Source organism: Sinocyclocheilus anshuiensis, unplaced genomic scaffold (genome assembly GCF_001515605.1).
Source record: "Sinocyclocheilus anshuiensis isolate Anshui unplaced genomic scaffold, SAMN03320099.WGS_v1.1 scaffold643, whole genome shotgun sequence".
NCBI classification, from domain to species: domain Eukaryota; kingdom Metazoa; phylum Chordata; class Actinopteri; order Cypriniformes; family Cyprinidae; genus Sinocyclocheilus; species Sinocyclocheilus anshuiensis.
In genome coordinates, this window is record NW_015551067.1 from 183,448 (window position 1) to 201,813 (window position 18,366).

At 36.7% G+C, this 18,366-nt stretch overlaps 1 protein-coding gene across 2 annotated transcripts in view; it reads left to right on the top strand.

Annotated features, from left to right (window-relative positions):
- The first annotated feature begins 5,766 nt into the window (after nt 1–5,766).
- The window catches only part of LOC107662128 (transcriptional coactivator YAP1), a 39,024-nt gene continuing 26,424 nt past the window's right edge, over nt 5,767–18,366 (top strand). For both annotated transcript variants that reach the window (XM_016452037.1, XM_016452039.1), the window contains exons 1-2: nt 5,767–6,359; nt 8,742–8,977. In XM_016452037.1, the coding sequence (XP_016307523.1) occupies nt 6,159–6,359; nt 8,742–8,977 (437 nt within the window). In that variant the 5' untranslated portion in view covers nt 5,767–6,158. The remainder of the gene's footprint in view (nt 6,360–8,741; nt 8,978–18,366) is intronic.

Below are 18,366 nucleotides of genomic sequence, written 5' to 3' on the forward strand. Positions count from 1 at the left end.
ACTTCTCATTATCAATGTTGAAAACAGTTGTGCTGTTTGATGTTTTTTTGTGGAAACCATGATGCATTTTTCTCAGGATTCTTCGATGAACAGAGTAGAGTAGAAAATAATCAGAATTTATTTAAAATGGAAATTTTTGTAACATTATAAATGTCTTTACTGTCACTTTTGATACTTGCATACTTGCTGAATACAATTAAATAGTCAAATTAATTTCTTTCCAAAATAAAGATCTTATTGACCAAACTTTTGAATGGTAGTGTGTGTGTGTGTATATACTGTGTGTGTATGTGTATATATATACTGTATATATATATATATATATATATATATATATATATTGTAACAGCCAGTACAGTGCTTAAAACATTTAAAAAAATCTATGTAACAATAAATCACTAAAACAAATTCTTAAAAGAAATTATTGGCCAGAGGAGCACTATTCCCTCAACTCTGGTTTCTCCCAGGTTTTTTTTTGTTTTTGTTGTTTTTTGTTTTTGGCTTGCTTAGTTGAGGTTTAAAAGACACTTAATATTCAGTAATATTCATTTTACGGGACTGACACTATCGGGTGAAAACAAAACTAACTGAATTGAGCTGAATGATGACACTATAGAGCCGCTTTATTACTTAATCATCTTTGTTTTAAATTTGATGAATTTTGCAACGTCAACACTGTTATTGAACTGAATGGCATGAACATTGAACTTCTCGAGCTGAATAGCAATATAATTGTCTTGTGTAGAGCTGCTTATAGCTAAACTGAACTCGTATGATTTTTACACAATTAATGAACAACAACTGAACTGACTTGAGCTGAATAATAACACTTGTTAGAGCTGCTTTACAGCAGAATTTAAACTTGTCTGAAGTTTGTGTCATTGATTTCTGTTAATTTTCTGTTTATTACGGTGACGCTGCTTGGAAACAATCTGTATTGTATAAAGTGCTAAAGGTGACTTGACTTGAAAAGGTAACAAAACAATGTCTTAGGGTTTGAGCATAGCTTCAGGAAGTGGAAGCGTCATGGAGCCACCCAAAGAAACGTTAAAACGGTTGGCCCTCAGATAATGAATGATGATCACTTTGATGAAAATCAAAGTGTACTGCACAAAACTGGCCAGTAAGGCTGCACAGTAAAAGCCAATAAGCAAAAATGACTATGTGCAAGCACACCTGAAATTTGGCCAAAAAGCAAAATAGAGACACAATAAAAATGTGATTTTGTAATCAGATGAAGCTAAGATGGAACATCTGAGCTTCTCACACCTTGTGTTCAGTGTTGACGTATGCTGCAGGTCTCTGCTATGGTGGTTAGCAGGGTCTGAGCCTCCTGTTACAAACAACAGGTAGGAAAGGATGGTGCAAGAACTGAGGAAATACTGCAAGAGAATCTCTTTCGTTTTGCAAAGATAGAAGCTTGGGAGTAAATTACCTCAAATATTTCAATGTCTTTGCTTTGTCACACTGACATGAATATTCTGGTGAACGGACACTAAACTGAACTATCTGTCTGCAAATTTAGCCTTTTGTTATCGATGGAAAAGGTGCCTACAAAAAAGGAATCTATGCAAATAGAATTAAACTTATACTAAAAAGTGATTTTAAAATAATTTTTATTTATGACATTATTTATTTACTACTAATAAATATTTTTTGAATTTGTGTTTCAGAAACTGTTTGCAAGCCACTTCATGTTAAAAATCCATTCATCAGGCACTTTTAAAGAGGTAAAAAGTGTGTAATAATCAATGATCTTCATCATTTATAAAATCTATTTTATACTTGTGCATTCTTGATTGTTCAGTAACAAACGTGATCAAACGTGAACGTTTGAGGAGGAACCCCAGCTTTCAGTATTCTTCGACGGAACATTGGTTGATGTGTTACGCTAATCACTGCCAATTTTCCAATTCAATTATTAACTTGGATAGCAGGCTTACAGGATACCAATGCTTAACCGCTCATGCAAAAGAGAAAGAAAAACACCCTGGTAACTTCATGCTCTGTGTGGTTTGAGATTCGCCACTGTTCGGTCTCTTCTCCGGTCAGCTTGCCTTGGCTTGTTGCAGCGGATGGAGGAGGTCCCTGCACCTTTGAAGAATTTGGCAGAGATTGCCTTCCCTCTTTGAAATGTGACAAATTGAAATGTATTGCAAGAGCACACTTGCTGAACAGGTTTTCAGCTCATTGTGTGTCTGTACTGTACTGTCTAAAGGGCAGTTTCTCACCTAAATGTCTCTTTCCACTTGACAGGGGAGGTTTTCCTTTGTTGGCGGATTTTATGTTTCCACTTTATATACAAAAAATGTTCGCACTCATATCAAACTTTTTTAAGTGCAAATGCTGTTTGTGTGAGAACATGGAATCATGTAGTGTTAAACACATTTTGCTGCTTCATTATCTTAACATGACTATTGTTCTCTTTTTCACTAACATGTTTTTTTTTCTATAAAATTAATAATGGGTCATTAATTACATTACGAAAAGAGACTACTAGAGATGAGTAAACTAAAAACTAAATGTATTACCTTGCGTGTAGTTCATTACTAAAATCCTAAAATGACTTAGGACATTGGTTTTTGGAGCAAACATTTACAGTCTCTAATGACCCTATATAAGTGTAATATAGAGGTGCTTCTCGGCTGCATTTGAGCTCCATTATCATTCTGAAATCTTTTTTTTTTACATTTGTATGAAGTGAACACATACAAAAGAAAGGGCATTGCAATTTCCTTGTCTTTGTTATAATAGTATCAGTCAGCAGTCAGTCAGCTCTTGACAGATGTTCATGTTATGCAACAAAACATTGCAATTAAACCATCACACACATAGTAGGCTGGGGATTATGAGATAACTGCAGTTATAGCCATGCAGAAGAATGGCAAGCTGTACAGATGTCCACTTTAGCACTCTACCTTTAGAAAAAAGAAATATGAGCAATGTAGGTCATAAAAGAGTTGATCTAGTCAGCTTTTAAAAGATTTTTAAAAGTTCAAGTTACCAATTAATGAAAATATTTACACCGTAAAATGTGTAATTAAATGCAAGTTTATTGAAATTCATATTTTCAATGAGTGTTTAAAGGAACAGTTTGCCCAAAAAAGAAAATTTGCTGAAAATGTACTCACCCTCAGCCCAGCTGAGATATAGATGAGTTTGTTTCTTCATCAGAACAGATTTGGAGAAATTTAGCATCACATCACTTGCTCACCAAAAGATCCTCTGAAGTGAATGGGTGCCATCAGAATGAAGATGGATTTGTTTGTTTGTTTTTTACAAGCATGCAGCTTTTCACTTAAATAAAATGTTAACTGATGGACTGGAATCATGTGGATTACTTGTGGATTATTGTGATGTTTTTATCAGCTTTTTGGGCTGACGGCATCCATTTACTGCAGAGGATCCACTGACTGGTGAACAAGTGATGTAATGCAATATTTCTCCATATCTCTTCCAAATAAAAATATATTTATTTAAGTCTTGGATGGCCTGAGGGTGAGTAAATTTTCATTAAATTTTTTAGGGTAAACTATTCCTTTAAGGTTGGTAATTATTCATGTAAAGAAGTGTCACAGAGAAAATAGTATGCGATTTTATTATGAATTCAGTATTTTTAAATCATTTTAAGTAATTTAGATTAATTAAGATGCTAAAATATATTACAATATAATGTCTAATTATTAGAAGATCTCAACTGTCATTAACCTGTAGAGGGCGCACAAACGCTCCCATTTCCATTCAGGTGAGGATTATGGAAGCATTTCCACTGTTATCTTCATTATGCACATTATCACGGGGATTATTAACAAAACAAATAACCTGTCTCATCTTAAACGATGAAAGATAGGGAATTACCCCATTTATGACAAGTGATCTAAAATATAGGAGGATAATCATATTTATATTTTACAATAATTTATATTTTCAATCTTTTATGTAAAGCCTTTACAATCCTAAAACCACTGACAAATTTTTTTTTTCAATAACACTTCTGTTTCTCGTGTAATACTGATGTCAACAATTGTCATAGGCTCAAAGATGTTGGGACATGTTGACTAAATGATGGAGTTACCCTCAGGACAGCTAAGTGGGTGGTCTCCCCCAGGGTTGGGCAGGGTAGCCCCCCAGAACAAACCTCAAATACTGCCTCAATCATTTCAGGATATTTACCACTCTTTAATGATCTTACACATACACAAACAGGACAATCAAATTAAGGCAGAAACATATTGACCATAAATAGACAGCAACTTATTTGGAGTATCTGTATCATGTCAAGTTACAGTACTGTTGCAAACCTTCAAATAGCCTACTGTGATAAAACAAAAGAGATGGTAAGATTTTGCACGAGCTGAAACACAAAAGAAAACTTGATCAGAGTTTGACACTGTAGGGGAAACTAGGGATAATTTTGTTTAAACATCGGTAACTCACTGGATTTTTGCTCGATACCTATGTGAAAAAAAATAATACAAATTATATAATAATTCAGTATCTGTCTGCTACAAAATAAAACTCATTTATCACTACACTCTGTAAATGAATGTCAAATAGGCTACAAAGAGTGCAAACCTTCCAACTCCTTTACACTATACTGTAAATTTTTATAAACATGGACATTTTATAGGCCTAATTTATGCTGGAATTATCCAATTTAATTGTACAAAACAATTGTAGTTAAAGGCCTACCGTCATCCAACACCACTCTCATTTCACTTTTAACAATTTCATTCAAAATGGCAAAAAAAGAGAAAGAAACTTCAAAGCCTATACATTAAGGAGGGTGATGGTCAAGTAATGATTTCACACCATTCTTAAATGATGGTGTTACAACTAACAACTCCCTGGTCTCCCCTACATTCACTTCATGATCACTAGAGTTTAATTCAGAGATAATTCAGAGAAGGATTTAAATGACAAGGCACTGACAAAAACCACACACATAATGTGGTTAATTATATATGGCTTGCAGAGACAGTTTGTGTTAGAGCTGGATATTGGTTGGCTGGTTAAAAGAGAAAAGTACAAAGTAACTTTTTAAATCCATTCATCATGCCTTTACAGTTCCCGTAGGGGATTAAAAGGGGTTCATAATCAGTCACTCAATGTTAAATGTATGGGAAAAGAGCTGGGCTCAGTCCTGACAAAATGATTTCTCAATGACCCGGGAAGGCTCATTTACATAACAATTATGGGAACTGCATGGAACTACTTTTCTGCGGCTTTCTACATAATGAAAGACAATTTATTTCTTTATTCATAAAGAAGCGAGAGCTTGAACTTCACTGGTGTATTTTTGTATAATGCGATTTATTCTGTGTGATGAGTGACACTTCATGGCCTAGCTGAAATATGAATGAAAAATTGTGACACACCCTAAAAACACACAGATCATCCTTGAATGACCACTTTGTTATAAAAGAAAATAAATGCTGTGTCATGATGATTGTTTTATTATCATAAACCTATCTGATTATAGGCTACAGAGTATATGAAAATATGCATTCAAATTTATTAGGTTGGAATAAATTATAATACAGATATATAAGACAATAATAGATATATAAGCACTCTATTAATCGTTCTTAAAACACTAATGCCTGAAATATAAATATTTATGTGGCCTACTGAATACATGGGCCCCGCACAGAAGAAAATCGTGTAGCTTTAAAGGCTCACGCTTAAGCCCCGCCCCTCTGAATCAGCGGTCACATGACTCATAAAGTTTGATGTCCTGCCCAAACTTTCAGAAGTTGAGAGAAGAAGGGGGGGGAAGTTAGTTAGGTTAGTGAGAGGGCTGTGATTTTCAATGCGCAGTACAGTCATTACCAATGTCTGCGTTAGAGGAGCCGTAAACTTTTGGGAAAGTTACACGGACAGCGCATTTAAAGAGTTCAAATACTTCAGAAGAAGTTTAAACGATAAACTGTAGTAGATATGCGCGTTTCCACATTTATTGGGGTGTTCCCGGGAAGCAGAAAAACACATCGTTGCCTACTTTTTTCGCAAGGCTTGGATAATTAATAAAGTGGACGGACAGAAAACGGCTTTGAGCTGTTTGGATTAAATTTTTCGGCGTTTTATGGTTGCAGGCAACTTTCCTGTTTATACCATTTCACTCGGATAAAAAGAAGAGCTCAGTTTTATCTGGAGTCATGGATCCGAGCCAGCACAACCCTCCTGCCGGCCATCAGATCGTCCATGTTCGGGGAGACTCCGAGACCGATCTGGAGGCTCTTTTTAACGCTGTGATGAACCCGAAAAACGCCATCAGCCCCCCTTCCGTGCCGATGAGGATGAGAAAGCTGCCAGACTCATTCTTCAAGCCGCCAGAGCCAAAGTCCCACTCCAGACAAGTAAGACCACCCCCACAGAAACCACAAACTATTTCCACAAAGTTTTCCTGCGCCTGACGCTGCAGCTGGCGCGCGGGGCCACTGCAGTTTCACGCGACTCTTCAGCCTGCAGATCGATGCGTCAGTCTTTGCTGATTATAATGGAGCGTTTAGTGTGTCGTAGCGCTAGCAATGTAGATTTGTTATTGCATGAACAAAGAACAGTAAGCACTGCATTGGGGAAACAAACAAACAATAAATAAATAAAGTGCATAATCGGACGTATGTCACCATATGACAGCGGAGTAGCCTATAGAGTAAAAATAATAATGACCATAATTTATAACAAATATAAAAACAAATAGAGTAGTCATAACACAAAAATCACAATGCCTTAGAAATGTGTTATTCTTAGCCAGTGTTAGACTAACTCCAATGCAGGCTATGAACTATTCCACTGGACAAATAGCTGAACTGAAATGTTCTCGTTCAGAAAAGTAGCTAGTTTTCCTGCAACAAACACACAAAAGTTTGATCTAATACAGAAGAAAACAGTCGTGTCTCTCTTATTCACCCCTAGCACTAGTTGAAGTGGAAAAAAGGGTACCATTGTGGCTTGGTACTGTGATGGTAGTACGTGGGACTTTGTCATATCAATCTGTATTCTTCGTATTTGGATACTTAGTGGGTTCAAACGTCTTGACCGACAGTACAAAGTCATTCACTTGCTGCATGCAAGTCTCTCTCAAAAGATAAGATTTATTTCCATGTTTGTTTTCAGTTTATGACAGGTAGCCGTAGCCTAAACATTACACTTCATCCAGCGCTTTTTGTTCTGCCTTATATAAAACATTCTGTTACTTTTTTACGGAAAGTAACTTCTCTCAGAAACAAACGATTTAGTTCGTGAGTGTGCTACTGGAATGATTCAGACTGAATCGTTTGCATATCCGTTTATACAGTTCATTGAGAAGAACCGACTCAAAAGAGTGATTCTTTTGCGATTCGGGCAGCGCTAGTTGTGATTCTAAACAGCCGACAGAAAACACAGACCCTACGACTTCATTCCTCAAATATGCTTTTCAGTGTTCTGTTCATTGCGATTACATCACTGACCTTTACTTTGAATGCTTTATCTTTCGATGAAACGTTCTGCCTAATGTACACTTGAACTTTGCAATTTATATAAGAATGGCGATACATAGACGTCCGTTTTATAAACCATAGGTGTATAGTCTTTAGTTTCTAGCACTTGTTCCATGAGTTAAGATACATAAAATAGGTAAGCTATTTTTAAAGCTTAATTTGAATATGAATAATATCGTTATAATAGTTATCAACAAAAGTAATCGACTTTCCTTGGTTTTGGAATCACATCTCGCGCATGCGCATGTTGAGTTCTGCTGAGAAGTTGCCCCAGGACTGCCCGTTTCCTACTTAGCTCCTCCTAAAGTCTGCAGCGTAGGCCGCATCCGTTTCTTAAGTTTTTGTTATTGTAAAATGAGCTGATAAAACTAATGAAAGTAACACTTAGCTATGATTCAAGAGGATAACAGTGCCCTTGTGTAAATTTAATCAGTTTTATGTTTCCATTTTTTTTTTTTTTTTTTGGAAATACGTTGTTATTATTATCCTAGTTCATATGCACTTTGACTTTCCCTTTATTGACTGGAAAGGAAATGAATAATTTCCCATACTTCACTAACCCTCCAAAGTTCACATACTTTAAAAATTATTTTAAAGCATTTTATTTAAATAACTTAACAATTAAAATGCAAAATCTGTTAATGTTTCTTACTCTAGATAAAAACATTGCTTAATTTCACTGCAGCAAACAAAACGGATTGTTTTCCTCATGTTTTCTTTTTAAAAGTTATAAGCTAGAGTAATTAAAGTTACAAAGAATGGTTTACGGTAACAAATTTTATATGTGGAGGACTTATGGCATCAAGAGAACATTTGTTACATATGAAAGGAAAGAAAACAAAAAGCATAAGAAACAATGCTTTAACAATTATTGTAATTATTAATCATTGTGAAATTAATCATGACTAATTTATGTATTCATGCATTGTAACCCTAGTTTCTGTTATCATTTCAGCAGAAGTACAAGAGGAAAACTTATTAAAAAATATTTAGTATATGACCTTCACAATGGGGCATCTTTGAGTTACGTAGGTTGAGAATCATTGCTATATATATATGTGTGTGTGTGTGTGTGTGTGTGTGTGTGTACGTTCTTTGTGTTGTAAATGCGACTTCATCAGTGTTTTGAATTATTAAGGTTTAGACATGAGTCTCTTTGCTATTTAAGAGACTTATTGCTTGTAGCCTTTTTGCTTTAAATCTAATCCTAATCTAAATGTCTTCTTTATGCTAAAATAATCCTCTATCCCTATACAGGCCAGCACGGATGCAGGTACTGCTGGTACCCTCACGCCCCAGCACATCAGGGCACACTCCTCACCCGCCTCCCTTCAGCTGGGTGCAGTTTCTCCTGGCACCCTGAGCAGCATGGTTCCAGCAAACCCCCAGCCTCAGCACCTCCGCCAGTCTTCTTACGAAATACCTGATGATGTGCCGCTGCCCCCAGGCTGGGAGATGGCCAAGACCCCTTCAGGCCAGAGATACTTCCTAAAGTGAGTTGTTAATGTTGTCATGCTTGATATGACGTTTATGTCAACTTGGTTTGGTGCTGTTTTATGTCTTTTTTAAAATTGATAAGGCATTGTTGAACTTCAGATTGGGGTCGAGTTTGCAGTGCTCCCAGTCATATTAAAGATGGAAGACTTGTTACATGTAAAGATTTACAACAAAGGTGAATTTTAGTGGACAGAAAGACTTGCAATGCTGCTTTGAAGTCGTGATGTTTCAAATACTGTTTCCGGGTCTAAGCCTCCACTCTGTTTCAGCTGAGAATACTATTTCAACAGCCATTTATGAGCACAATTTATTAATATCATACATTTAAACTAAGCTTTATAGAAACTACAGTATTCTGGCTCATGCCGTCCTGGATATATTTTAACGATTCATAAAAAAATCTATCACTGTCTGACATTTCAATAACTGAAAGTCTTTAAAGATAAAGTTTAGAATCATGATTTTTCAGCAGTGTTACAAGACACCGTGAGTATATATTAGCACCATTTGTTGTTTCCTTTTGAGATTTAATAGAGCTTTTGGACCCAAAAACGGTGGTGTGTGACATCAGACTTGCAAAGCTGATAGTTACATTAAGAAAATGACTTTGGTTTTTTATTTTAAATGTGTAGATGAAAGCTCATTTTTAATCAAAACTCCCAATAATTTTTTTCCAGCTGGTTTATATATCCTAGTCTTTATATCCTAGTGTGTTAGCCTGTGTGCCAAGGTTTCCTACTGTGTGTGTGTGTGTGTGTGGGTACTTAGTCCTTCTGCGGATTGGGTTTCAGAGGGGAACAAAGGCCCAGTGTAGCAGCGTAGAACGTGTGGAGGACGGGCTGGCCTGGTAAACTCATCTGCCTGGCCACAGAAGCCTGTCCACAGGACACAGGCTGCACACAGGAGGAGTTAAAAGGGCAGATTTAAGGAGTACATTGTGTCTTTTTGATATGTCCCATTCAAGTTGTCATTATTTATTTAATAGCTGCTATATTAAGACCGAATTAGGATTGAATTTTTGAATACAAAGTTTCTGGGATGTCTGGAACTGTGACCCTCTGACCAATCGCTTCTAGATGAACATGATTAGCCTCCAATTTACTATGATAAAATGGAGAGCTTTTAAAATCAGATGTTTAGAAGAGGAACATCTGGAGAACATCTGCTTCATTTGGACCAGATCTCCAGGAATTGTGCAAAAGGGGGTTGAGGGACAGGAAGGGGAAAACGCCATTTGTGTAGACCGCTCACAAGACCAAGCATAATGTTTTGGAAATGTCACACAACTGCTAATGCATCCAACAATGAAGACACCTAATCCTTAAGAAACGGCTCCAAATTTAGTCTGGTAGTTCTCATTCTTCTTAAACGAAAAAATGAAGGAAGTTTTAAGCAAACATTGAGACGTGTTCACTGCTACCTTTTTGAGTGCTGTGTGTGTCACCGTTTGATCTTCACCCTGTCTCTGTCACTGCTGAAATGCACAAATGAACATTTCCCCTCCTTTTTAACTCCCCTTTGTTTGGGGTTTTAGAGAAATGCAGGCTCATTTTATTCAGCGTCTTATTGTTGTTGATCCTTGCTTTGTTTGTGGATAACTTTCCCACAGGAAGTTGACATGGTATGTCAACGATTCCTCATTTTTGTAGTGAGCATATCTCTGTCACCCCCTATCAAATTCAAGGAGCTGAAAAAAGAGTCAGATGTCGTTGAGCATCTTGTGGCTTGTTTCTAAGACAGTGTGTCAAGTTAAAAATTGTCCGACTTAAAATGTGTCATTTTGTTCCAATGCTTTGTATATCTTATGCAAACTTTTAAGAACGAGTCTGATTCAGGTCAGATGAATCTGAAACCAGTCTAATTATAAAGTGCTTCTTTTAGACCATCTAGTTGAGTTTTGCGGTTCCCCCTTACATTGTCAAGTGTTGACAGCTCGATAACCATTGTTATTCTGGTCTGGTTTAGATTAAAGGGATAGTTCACACAAAAATATAAATTGTCATCATTTACTCACTCCCCACTTGTTCCAAACCTGTATGAGTTTCTTTCGTCTGTTGAACACAAAAGAAGATATTTTGAAGAATGTTGGTAATCAAACAGTTGACGGTAGCCATTGACTTTCATAGTATTTTTTTTTTTCCATACTGTTGAAGTCAGTGGCTACCGTCAATTGGTAAATACAGATTCATTTACCAGGTGCATGAAATGTTGAATAATTCAGATTCTTTGTAACTCCCATTGCATATTTAAGTGTAGTTTGAATCTAGAAACACTGAAGGCTTCAGGAAGTGTGTCCTAGAAAACAAACACACTCCTATTTATAATCAGGCCCTCTTCAGATGAGGGGTGATGAGAGGGCTGTGAGCCAACCTGTCTGAAACTGTAACAAGCTCACATTACTTTCAGGTGACCACTACTGCTGTGTTCTGCTGTTTTCTCCTAAGGCCAGAGATTTCATTAGAAAGCATGTTTGTTACCATTCATTTTGGTTGCAGATAAGCAGATGTCGGTGTGCGAAGTATCCCGATGGCTCTTGTGTTTGGCCACATGTAAGTCACACAGCTAAGGGAAGTCTGACAAGCAGCCTGGTTTCCGTTTCGGCGTGAATGAAAGTGCAGTTTGTGAATCCGCTCAGTAGAGATAAAGCAGACAGGGAAAGCATGAGAGGGTTGCTTTATTTATCCAGTGACACTCATGTGACCTGGTCAGATATAGACAAACAAACAAGACTGAGAGACTCTGAACACACAGTAAAAGATCTGTTGCATTAAACCTAGTTAGATTTTAGCCATGAATGGTTACACTGTAACCTTTTTGCCCTATATTTAGTTCAGCCTTTGCTCAGGCCTCAGTGGTGTCCTGTGACACTTTGATAGTGGGATGAAAATGACAGGAAACGCAAAGCTATCAGAAGTCATAATCAACCTGCAACACCCAGTCATTTGAAGACGCTTCAAAAGTCTGGGATTATAGGGAGCGAGTTCTGTGGTGCTTTCAGATGTTAGTTGTGAATCTTCCTGAGAATCCAACACAGTAATACTATAATATTTTCTGGAAAATAAATTGTGTGTGACTAAGTTGGGTCAAAATTACATTGGTAAGAGAGAGAGAGAGAGAAAAAAACAGATAATTGGGTGAATGTCACATTTTTTATTACATTAAGAATGAATGTAAAATATGGATAGCCAAAATGAAACCTTTACGAACATTATAAGCATTTAGTTTAGTTCACCTTATTCCACAACAAGTCCTTTAATGGGATTTAGAACAGAATAGGAATGAAAAATATAAGTATAAAACAAACTTCTCAGCTTAACAGACAAAATTATGACATTCATTATAAACGGTATGTTGAAATAAATTTATTTAAGGGGATTTAAATCCATTATTTACATTTTATGAATCTGCTAAATACAGATTTATTTAGCAGTGCAAATTGTTGAATTCATGTGATTCTTTGCAACTCTTATTGCACATTGAGTGTGTAGATTGAATCTAGAATTACTGGAGGTTAAAACAAATTGTAGCCTAGCCTTTTTTTTTTACTTCCTAGGTCTCTGTCCCCTGTTTTTCCCCCTTGTCTTCCTGCTTGCATTATTAACCCCATGGAAGACAGAAGTGGGAAAGGTCAACATGACCTCTCCTCTCTTTCCCTTTTCTCCAACAGTTTACTGTGAGCTTTGATTTATAATAGACTTGGACCGAGGGGAAGGGGGGCTCGGGGCGGTTGAGGGTCATCTTGTTTAGTTCTCGCCTGCCTGTTTTTTGGGACCTCAGGAGGAGGGGGGGTTAAGTTCACAGGGCACTAACACTGAGACCAGGGTCATAAACTAATGAAGGATTCTAATTTGGAGAACATGGCCAAATAGAAGGGCTAATCAGTGTTTCCGTTGTCTTATTAAAGCCAGGACTCAGTGGGGGGATTTAGCCCATGGGAGGGCAGTCCTAGCTGAGAAGGGCCCTCAGGGATGTGGATCCCAACTACCACAGGGATTAGACCCTGTGATGGGAACCACCGTTACCCCTCCACCCGCATGCTGCTTATATTTCCTATACAAAGGTGTGTCTCAGAGTATTTCCTGAAGACAAAACTTAGTTGCACATACATGGATTTAGACTGTAATGTTTGTCTCAAATGCCTTTCTTGTTTAGAAATGTAGCTGAATATGCCTGATAAGGTAATTTTGAAAGAATCTTTCAAAATAATTTTGAAAAGATCTACCATTTGGGTGAGGAGTTAAAGGACATGACCCGTCATAAGAGTGTGAGGGGACCCGGTGGTGATGGTAAACGCGTGGTGTTAAGTGATTTAATGAGCACTGTTTGGTTTTCACAACTTACTCTACCACTAGATCAGTGTGGCCTCAAGGTGCGTAAACTAAAAATGGCCCCCTTGTTTCCTTCCTGCTGTCTGCTTCCACCATGGGATTTTCTTGGGTTCGGGAAGGAGGTGAGCATGATTGGACAAACTAGAAAAACACAAGGACTCATGATGGCAGGGCTTCCCTTGAATGTATATCATTAGGACTCTGATTACTCGTGGTTGGCAGCTGTAACGTGCACAATCGCATGTAATCGCAGATCAACTTAGAGATGCATGATAAACTATATCAATCATATTGGTTACAGAATATTAAAGGGTTACAAAATATTAAAGGGGACATATCATGAAAATCTGACTTTCCCAGGTTTTAAGTGCTATAATCAGGTCCCCGGTGCATCTAACAACCAAGGAAACATGAAAAAGATTAACCCAGTAACTTTGTTTTAGTAAGCCTTTTTCTGCAAGCGTCTGAAAAAACGAGCGCGTCTGATTTCGCTCCCCTAGTGATGTTGCAAAGGGATCTCATTATAATATTACTGCCCCTTAATCTGTAAGTTTACACCCACGGCGCCGTCATTTTGATTTCGCAAGCGACAACGGTGTACCAGTTCTAATGCCATGGCGAAAGTTTGAGCAAAACATACTAACTGTTCTGTCTTTGGCTGCACAGACGAGCACATAACACTGTTTAGAATCCCAGCCTCAGAGGAGACAAGAGAGCAGTGGATTTATTGATTTATTTGCTGTGTATTGCTGCCGCGACACAGATCTAAAATAAACATGCAATTTATTTCCCAGCTGTTTACCTTCACAGACATAACCGACTGTTTTTGTAACTCGTGTGTTTTTAACGTAAACTTGTGTGTGAATGAGAACTTAGTTTAGTACTCACATGCTGTGACAGCCGCTTTCTGTCCGTGTGCACTCAGAAAACTGTATATCAGAAGTTTAAACTAATATGGTTTAAAACGCATGAGTTCAGCGCGATAAACACGATAATCGGAACCAAAACAGATGGTTTTTTTAGCAGGTATGAGCTGTAATGGCTCAGCTATATTCTGAAAAAGGGGGCGGGGAGCAGCAGCTCATTTGCATTTAAAGAGCCCTAAAACACATTTTCTGAGATGTTATACAGGTTTCACATTGCTGTAAACAATGAGTACGTTTTCATGGACAACAATACTCCGATTTTAATACGATTAAGACAATACTCTGATTAAGAATCTACAAAATAAAAGAGCTTCAACACCGCCATCGTCTGTTCGCACGTACAAATAATTAACTGCACTTGAAGCTTTCATAAAATTAAAAATGAAAGGCCCAAAACTGTACATGGCATCATCACAAATTAGGTAAATAATTAGATTACTGATGTCCATGTAAACGTAGTCACTGATAATACTCATTGATTTATTAAGAGCAAACTGGTTATTTTTGCCAGCTTAATATTTTAATAACACTCATTTAATATTGGTTATCCGATGGAAACAAACAGGAAAGTCTTTTTTTAATGTTATTTTTACTCTTTTGAAGCTTTTGTGCTTAAGTCTTTTATTATTATATTATGAATAAATTAATAACTTTGATCTGTGTCCATTTTATAAATAATTTCTAAACGATGAAGTACTGTATACGCCCGAATTTAAGTTTATATAAGATATAGAATTAATACATACATGTTGCTCATTGCTGAAAACAATATTAGTACTCATGAAGTTTATTATTAAGGGGAAATTTTTAAAAGTTACTTTTGCCAGTTTAATATTTGAATAGCACTGGTTTAATATTGATGCTCCTCTGGAAGCAAACAGGAAAGTTTTTTTTTTTTTTTTCTCTGAAGAAATCATGTGTATTAGGAGCGAGGCTTTTGTAGTAGTATTGTAGTGCAATGGTGCTGCTTCTGGAAGCATTACATGTCCAGACACACACTGCTAGCTTAGACAGTCTTTGTTATTGAGTGCTGCAGTCTTCTGGGGTGGCCTGTTTTCTTTTGGATTTTCCTCACACACTCAAACTCCATTTTTCCTGTGGCCAGTTGGGAAAATATTTGCTTTTCTGCCTTTTTCCCCTTTCTGAAAGGAGGCATAGGCTAAATTCACATCTGTCTCAATTTCGAAATGGTTCATCTGGGTTTTACAGACAAAATATAGACGTGACAGGATTGTGAGGAGTTTTGTGATCATGTGATTTTAACTTCATCTTCCGCCACTCCTGTCTGTGTTTAAATACGCTCATCGGGAGGCTCAGTGTGAATCACGCTGTGTTGAATTGCACCCTCGTATGTGTGAGTTTGGAGCAGGCGTGTTGTGTACTGCTTTTGGCCGTCTCTTTGATGGCTAACGGTTTAGCCATCTGGGTCAGGCCTCTCTTCCCAGCTCCATTTGTAGCACATTTGTGTGGATGACTGGTGAAGGGAGTGAAGTTTGCTATTGCAAATGTGATCAACATCACAGGGAGAGGCTGTCCTCCCCTCAAACCCAGACCACAATCATACTTTTGTTTCATGCATGATCAAGGCCTTTTTATAAGCCTATCTCCTAGAGTTGGGCGGTGTTATGCTGGTGAATACTGTGTGATGGTTGAAATGTGTGAATCGGTTGAGATTTTGTTAAATCGTTAGTAAAGCAGTAGATATCAGTGGAAAGGACTGCTTAATGTTATTTTCGAGTGTGAGCCACAAAGAAAACTATAACTATTAACTACAAACGTAAATATATAGCTTTAGTAACTTTATTGTAAAGTATTTTTCTTTGCATTTATTAAAAATATCAAAACTGCTGAAGTTTTGGGGGTTTAAAATAAAGAATTTAATACTATTATTTAGCAAGGATGCATTAAATTGACAGTAAATACATTTCTTAATATTATAGAAGTTTTGTTTCAAATAAATTCTTTCTATTGATCAAAGAATCCTGAAATTTTTTTTTATCATGGTTTCCACAAAGCTATTAAACAGCACAACTGTTTTCAACATTTACAAGAAATGTTTCTTGAGCACCAAATCAGCATATTAGAATGATTTCTGAAGGATCATGTGACTCTGAAGACTGGAGTAATGGCTCTGAAAATTCAGCTTTGCCATCACAGGAATACATTTCATTCAAAATGTTTTCAGATAGAAAACAATTTATTTTAATTGCAATATTTCACAATATTACTGTTTTTACTATATTTTTTGTTTAAATAAAATACACTAAAATATTTATTTTTTTAAATCAGCCGCCAACATTTTGATGGTAGAGCATATTATTATTGTTGTTGTGATTACTCTTGCATAATATAGTTGTTTATATAATATACAGTATTTTGGTCATACATCCCTTATTTATTTTTAAACTCACGTTTGAGTTTAAATTGACTTCTGAACTCGTTGTACTTTACGACGTGAGCAGCAGACCCATTTAGACCCATTTCCTGGTTTAAGTCATTTGTTAGATTACAGTGGCCTCGTTTTTGTAATGTTTAGTTTCCCAGGTCAGGGTGGATTCGTTTCTCAGTTCATCTAGTGTGAAGCATTTACTTTGAGCAAATGTGTGTTTGTCAAGTATGTGCCTTATTGACCACACACAAACAAGCCCCTTTCCTGTTGAAGTGTCATCTGTGAGTGTGTGTGTGTGTGTGTGTGCATATAGAAAGCAGAGTTAGCCAGACCAGTGTTTACCCAGTCCTGATGTAGCACCTTTGCCCCAGACATAAATGCTCCTACTGTCACTGCAGAGCAAACTGCCTCAAGAAGAACCCCTGCCTATGTATTTAGACCAACGTCCCGTTCAAAATGCTCTTTATATTTACCAAATAGTGCAGTGAGCGTGTTGAATGTGTCACATTCAGATTTGTTGTTTTGGTTCTTGGTTTCTCATTAAGCAGCAGTTTAATGGTATATTAAGACCCGCCTTAAATGTGAAGAATCACATTTTCATTTAAAAAAAGAAAAAGATCAATGATTTAAATGTTAAAATAAAGCTTGCCTACCACTTCTGAGAACGTTATAACCTTTACCAAAGTTTCTCTATGGTATCTCTCTCTCTTTCTCTCTTTGACTCTGTTAACTCACTGGACCCTGTGATATGAGCCCTCCTTCAAAGAGGAACTTAAATCCGGCCAGAGGTCAGCAGGTCGCTCAATAATCTCTCCTGATGATGTCCTGCTGACGGAAGCTCAGTCACTCATCCACCCGTCCTGATGCACGCTCGCTCGCTCGGCCGTGAGGGAGAAAAGCAGAGCTGACTGAGGTCTGATGTAGAGCCCGACCGATATGGGTTTTTTGGGGCCGATACCAATATTAGGGAGTAAAAAAAAGGCCGATACCGATATATCGGCCGATATTCTTTGTGTATATTATAGTACAGTACCAGTCAAAAGTTTGGACACTTTCCCATTCGTGTGTCCAAACATTTGACTGGTACTATATATAGAATACAGTATATACATAAACAGAATATATATACATAAACACATTTTTTGCAATGATCACTCAAATGTGGTGATCAAACACTTATAATGGTGACAGAGATATGTAAGGGCATTTAACAATTTAACAATAAACTTGCGATGAGTGCGATGCACAAAGTAACATAGTAACATTTAAATTCTGGCTTAAGTAAATTTTTTTATCTCAGTTTTTATTATTCATTTAAAATGAGACAAATCTGCTATTATTTTAATCTCCAATCTGTTATTTATCAGTTCAGATAGTTTTTTAATGCTTTGATAACTAGCAGAAGACACTAACCAGTTTTATATTCCAGTTTTAAATGCGTTACAATGTGCTATTCTATGACATTAGCCATGTCATTTACACTATTTAATTAATTTTAATGAGAAACAACGAGAAACAGATGAATAAAGACTGACAGTCAATGTTTAATGTTTAGAAATTATTATTTCAAGACATGTAAAGCATTTTTGCTCGTTTATGTGGGCCGTCCCAAGCATGGTTGAAATGTGTTCATTGTCAAACTCCAAAATCAGATTATTTTTAATTCTTAAAAAACGCCATTATTTTACAAAAAAAACAAAAAAAACAAATATATATATATATATATATATATATATATATAT